Below are 6,694 nucleotides of genomic sequence, written 5' to 3'. Positions count from 1 at the left end.
AAAACAACCTTCCTTCTGGTATCCGCTATATTCCTAGCAATCCTCCACTAAGTTCCAAACCTGAAAACTATGAACCTTCACGTCCCATAGAAAAAATCTTCCACTCTCCTCAAATTAAACCTTCACTCCATTACAACTTCCCAATCGTATTCTAATCTCAACCCTACCAAAACTTTCAAACGACTTAGAAAACTGAACGAAAAGAGACTGAGATATATTAACCATACTGACATCTTAGAACAGCATTTACAGTGTTGATCTATACCTAAATCACTTAATCTGAATCCACTAGTTACCATAGGGGCCAATGACAAACTATTTTGTTTACAATGGAAGACAATCTTCCATTCTACCTCAATTGCACTTATGAAGCTCACACAAGACTTCTGCAAATCCACAGTAGCCGATCTTGATAAGAACATTTCCATTAAAATTCCGAGAACACAATTTCTACTATTGAACAAAATAAACTTGAAGTTTTTATTAACAAAACAAAAAAGTCTTTCGAAAATCACGCAATAAACAACAAGGAACAAACATAGCATGATCTTTCCCATAAAAGTAAAGTATTATCTCACCAAAATCTTATCGTCTGTTCATAACAAAATAATAGCTTTAAACAAGCCCCTATTGACGCTACCTGTGAATTGTTGACCAAAAACTCAAATGATACAAACTAGCATGTTGAGTTGTTTCATAAAATAAGCTCTACTCCTGATTGATCCACTTCAGTTACTTCCTTGTCTGAGAGACCCAAACCCGAAAACATTTCCCATGTCGTAAATCTGTCCTCTAAAACATTAACTGAAACTCAACACAACATTCTCAGTAAAGGTCTCAACTTTTCTCCTACCCCTAAGAACATAGATAATTTCGAAGTTATTTCCGACCTTCAAGAATTTGCACGCAGATTAAGACTTCGGGAATTTTTCCACAATAAAACCGCTAACACAAATGATATCGGTACACAGTTTAAAGAAAAATCCACCTGGTCATTCCCACTCAACAGAGAACCACACTTAGAGAGCTTTATTGCTGCAATTGAGAGTGAAGTAATTCAAGCCATTAACTCTGACTTAAAAGTACAGAATAATCTCTCTTTTCTTCTCTTTACACAAACATTCCTCACGACGAAGGCCTGAAAGCTCTTGAATCTTCCCTTTTGAAACTTGACAAACTCAACACACAGACTACTGTAGACTTAGCTAAACTAGTTCTTTCACTCAATGGGTTTGAATTTAATGATGAATTCTATACTCAGACAAAAGGCACTGCTATGGGGACCAAGATGGCACCAAACTATGCCAATGTTTTTATGGGAGACTTAGAGACGAGACTGTTGGAAAGTTATAAAGAGAAACCAAACATTTGGAAACGGTACATAGATGACATTTTTTTTCATTTGGGTAGGAGACGAAGACTCCTTACTATCTTTCTATAGACATGCAAACTCTTTCCACACTTCTATTCAATTTACTCTAGATTACTCCACTACTCAAATAAGTTTTTTAGATGTAAACCTGACATTAAAAGATGGTTTTATACATACTGATTTGTATCGTAAACCGACTGATAGACCACAATACTTACATTTTCAAACCTGTCACCCTCTACACAGCTGACGAGTGAATTATATTTGATTTGCATAGGAACATAAGAAACCATCATTTTTGGACATAGTGTTTATTAAAAAATACCAAACAGTTCATTCCGGATCTCAAATGATTATCAGTAATGTGTATATACATTACGAAGGTTCGATATAATTATTGAAAGTATGTCGTGCACTTTAACATTTTATTCTTCTTTTCTATTTCTTTTTTTTGAACGATATTATTTACGTTTCATTATACACACATACACTGAAATTTTGTAAAATGTTTGGTTACAAGGCTGAACCTGGTTGTATTTATTCAGTATATACTATATAGAAACCGTGTGTCGCCTTGTATTCACCAATTCCATAGTTACTGCAGAGTTTGTTATGGTAATAATAACCGAAAGTTTTAGTTAGCGCATAAACAAAACTACCTCCAAATTAAAACGAATGTTGCGTCGATTATACTATAATCTAGATTAGTTTGGTTTATTAAACAGCTTTGGTTATCCTGTAGAAACCACTTTTGGCTGCTACGTTTGGGATGTGGATAGAAGATACTCATCTTAGAAATATGGGGATTATCAATGAATGCATTGCACTGAGTACATGTGTGTTTTGGGGTAAGATGTATTTACTACATATATTGATATATGTAAATTTAAATTCGTAAAATTTTTGGATTCTGTTGATTTCCGCGTTAACAAAACTAACGTAGAATCGTCCTCCAACCAACCTTCTTCTGATAAAAATTGTTTGAATAAAATTCTAGAGACGCCCTTTTTTTTGATTGATTTCGAGAATTCCTTGTTTGTTGAAATCTCTCTAACTTAAAAATATTGACATCTTTCCTTATATATTTCTAGCAGAAAGTTATGATAGTATTTATTCCTTTCCTCACGTGGGCCTGCAGGCTTACGATGCTAAAAATCGGGGTTCGATACCAGTGGTGAGGAAAGCACAGATAGCCCATTGTGTAGCTCTGTACTTAACAATAACCAATCAATTCTTCGTGTAGCGATACATTTATTTATTTATCTTATTAAGAATAGTTTTTGATCTTTTCTAAAGTGTTTTTATTTAGCAGCCATGTTAAAAATGCCTCTGACGAGTCTAATGCATATACCTGTACAGCACAAAGTCGTCTGTCAGATGCATTTTTTCTGAAATTCTTTTTTGATCTTCTATATGACGACATTACATTTCTTGCTTAGCTCTGCCCAGCAAATAATTTTTTTTTTCGAAAGCACATGTCTGATGCTCTCTGTTTAAACTTGGGCGACATGTATTTTTATAGTAATCTTAATTTTTTTAGCAATTATTTATTACAATGGTTTTCAGGTGTTAATTAGACTTAATATTATAGGGTTCCTATTTGGCCTTATCTCTGGAAACTTTGCTGACAAGTGGGCGACTGAAGGATGGCCGACAGAAGCAATGACTTCCAAGTAAGTTATTAAGTGAACAGGTGTATTTTATTTACGATAAGTTCTTGTAATACCACAATAAAAAGGGTTATGTTTTTTATGACTGTCCAGAACCATTTAGTTTGGCAAAGCAATATAGTAAACTTTGTAAGTTTAAATGGGCAATTTTCTACTCTAATCATTATATAGTCAATCGTCTTCTTGAAAACATTTGAACTTTTTAAGTCGTGTGAATGATAAATATTTATTCCATGTGAGTTTAGTTTACACATGTGTCGCTTGTCTAAATTATTTCATTGTTTTCACTTTGTATCGGTTTCCACCAATATAGTGTGTGCCAGTTATGTCACTATCTGAATGCTTAAATTGTATCGAATTTATTATTGTGTGTATTTATTTTTAATATGAACGTTGTTTGGATTGAATTTGTATTTAGAAATATGCGTGGCTTGTAGTATCAGATATGTGTTGCGTATAACGAATTTGTTATATATTTATTTTAATGTCAACGTTTGTTTCGAATAAGTTTATATTTGAGGGCGTGTCTAGCTTACCGTGTTGTGTTACTTACGTATGGTGAAACTCCTGCCAATTCTCCAAGGTTGTAGAATATTTGTGAACACAAGAATCAACAATATATCCACTTCCTAACCGGTATTGTCCGAACATTTGAGAAAAGCATTGCCCGCTCTTATAAAAATACCAAGACCAAATAAGAAACAATTAAGTCTGCAAGAAAACTGTTATAACCATGTGTATGCTATAAGCCGTGATTTTGCTAACCCTTACCAACCGGAAAATATACAACATTTGACCAGGAACAGCTATAAATTTCGAACATTAGTGAATTCTCATCAAACGTTAGTATCTTTCCAAAAATATTGTTGGTTTCTCATCGGACATTAATGGTTTTATAAAAATATCATCTTGCTTCAATGGTCTAACAATTCAGTGCCTGATGAAGCTAGCTAGCTTCCCGACAATTGTACGTACATCGACTTCAAGTTAACTCGCTGGATATCAAGGAGACTCTGAACTAGGAAGAAGATTTTTGGATATTTGTAATAATTAATCATAATAGTTGCTATTGTAAATTATACTGTTATATATATATATATTAAAACGTATTTGTGTTGAAAACAAAAACGGTGTGAATCAATCTTGTTGGCAAATAACGTAAATTAAATAAAATATCAGCATATTTCTAAATACTAAATCCAGGGTACATTTCAACTATTAAAATTTAAATTATTTAACTTGGCTGCAGATTATTTCAAATTCTCAATACATAACAAAATGTAAATACTTTTCCAGTAGCTTTTCACTGTGAAATTACGCTTGACTACGGGCGATTGTACTATAAATCCCTTTTAATTAATTATTCAGGCATTTCCAAATAGAAGCATATAAAACGAGCATTTATATCTTCAAATGTTCGCAGCCAAGTGAGATTTTAACGTTATTGTCAAACCTAAGAAGCCTAATGCTTCACCAACTCGGGTGTTTCACACACGGCATTTCTTTCTATTTACTTATAAGACAACGGAATGTGTTGACTGTTGGTCTTATCCTTCAAATAAAGAAATAACCCATGAATACATTTTCATGGCGTTGGTCATTATTTCAGCCGCTAGTATATTTTTAAACACTGGGTTATTGCAAAAGCTTAAGTAAAAATCAATGTTAAACCTTGTATTAATCATAACATCATAAAAATTGAGAGATGATTTTCAAACGAGTTATATTAGAATTATACGTATACTGTTTGTTTTTTGTGTTTGAAGTTAAGCACAAAGTTATACAATGGGCTATCTGTGCTCTGCCCACCACGGTTATCGAAACCCGGTTTCTAGCGTTGTAAGTCCGCAGACATACCGTTGTGCCACTGGGAGGCCATACATATACACTGGATAAATAATAAAGATTGATTATACAGTACCATCAAAAATGGTGGACGACATATTATTCTTTTTCTAAGTATATATTTGCAAAAGAACGCAGTTTGATTTTCCAGGATCAACAAAAGCAGAAGATTTTGTTGTTTGCAGTTATGTGCAAAGCTACACAATGGACTATTTGTGCTCTGTCCACCACGGGTATCGAAACCCGGTTTCTAGTGTTGTAAATCCGCAGACATACTGGGTGGGGCAGTAGTAGATGATATTGAAGAGAGTGAATCCACCCTTCTAATCATATACTGGGAAAAAACAAATATAACAGAGAAGGTAAAGTTAATAAGTGAATTGACGTAAGCTGGAAAAACTTTTAGAAACTAGTTATAGGCTACAATTTCATTCCGTCAAGAGACATGATACACATTTTGTAGACCGTTGTGAATTTTTATCTATGAAATAACATAACTTCATGAAACCTTTCCTGTTACCTACTTTCAAATGGGTAAGTTTGTGGATTTAGTTGTGTTGCTAAAGGACTGAAGTGGCATAGTTTTATTTTATAAACATGTTTTGTTGTATTTTTCCCAACATTCCAGCCAGTAACAGGCACAATGTGCCTTATCAACACAACCTACAAAGGTCAACACAAAATATGGCTATTTTATATTCATCAACACAACTTTGACAAATGCATACAAACAGTGTTATTCAACAATCATCAATACAACTAACAAATTGTGATTATAAATGATTTAGCGCTGTCTAGATTTTTAACTTCAATATTGAAACATTGTGTTATAATAATTGTAATCTTTATAATAATCTTTTTTTTTTCAAATAGAAGTGAATGGAGAAGTCTTTGGGTTGGTCTGTTGACTGCCTTGCCAACTGGAGCTGGAGTTGCTTTGTCCCTGTTAGCTGGCCATTCTCGTGGTCTAGTAGGCGTGGCAATTGCTGCTGCACTGTTGGGACCAAGTGTTAATGCTGTAAGTTATAGTATTGCGATAATTTATCTACGTAAGCTATTTAATGGTGTTTTTAAAGCGAAAATAAACATTTTGATATCTTATATTAGTAAATATTACGAGTTGTTATAATTCTCAACATTATTTAGAAAACATAGAATATGTTTCTTCACCCTTTCTACACACACATAAATGTTTGTTTGTTTTTTGAATTTGGCGCAAAGCTGCACGATGGCTATCTGCGCTAGCCGTCCCTAATTTAGCAGTGTAAGACTAGAGGGAAGGCAGCTAATCATCACCACCCACCGTCAACTCTTGGGCTACTCTTTTACCAACGAATAGTGGGATTGACCGTCACATAAACGCCCTCACGGCTGAAAGGGCGAGCATGTTTGGTGGGACGGGGATTCGATCCCGCGACCCACAGATTGCGAGTCGAGCTCCCTAACCACCTGGCCATGACGGGCCAAAACCCACATAGAACAGAAGTAAAGACAAATTACGTTTTATCTGCAAGTTTTGAGTTTACTCAAACTGTGCAGTCATTTATTTAAACTGGGATCGTCATTAAATATGTAATATTGAGCACTAGCTATAAATTTAAACATTGTTTAGTCCTATATTTAAACTGGGATCGTCATTAAATATGTAATGTTGAGCACTAGCTACAAATCTAAACATTGTTTAGTCCTATATTTAAACTGGGATCGTCATTAAATATGTAATGTTGAGCACTAGCTACAAATCTAAACATTGTTTAGTCCTATATTTAAACTGGGATCGTCATTAAATATGTAATGTTGAGCACTA

At 34.1% G+C, this 6,694-nt stretch overlaps 1 protein-coding gene across 1 annotated transcript in view; it reads left to right on the top strand.

The window, feature by feature from the left end:
- LOC111083657 overlaps nucleotides 1–5,951 on the top strand; it is a gene marked incomplete at its 3' end in the record, with an annotated part of 11,898 nt that extends 5,947 nt beyond the window's left edge. Inside the window, exons 5-7 of the mRNA XM_022380301.1 lie at nucleotides 2,115–2,220; nucleotides 2,964–3,045; nucleotides 5,761–5,951. Coding sequence (XP_022236009.1) covers nucleotides 2,115–2,220; nucleotides 2,964–3,045; nucleotides 5,761–5,951 — 379 coding nt within the window. The remainder of the gene's footprint in view (nucleotides 1–2,114; nucleotides 2,221–2,963; nucleotides 3,046–5,760) is intronic.
- Between the last annotated feature and the right edge of the window lie 743 nt (nucleotides 5,952–6,694).

Source organism: Limulus polyphemus, unplaced genomic scaffold (assembly GCF_000517525.1).
Source record: "Limulus polyphemus unplaced genomic scaffold, Limulus_polyphemus-2.1.2 Scaffold10556, whole genome shotgun sequence".
NCBI classification, from domain to species: domain Eukaryota; kingdom Metazoa; phylum Arthropoda; class Merostomata; order Xiphosura; family Limulidae; genus Limulus; species Limulus polyphemus.
Note: the sequence above shows the minus strand (reverse complement) of the source record. Positions and strands in the feature narration are given on the sequence as shown.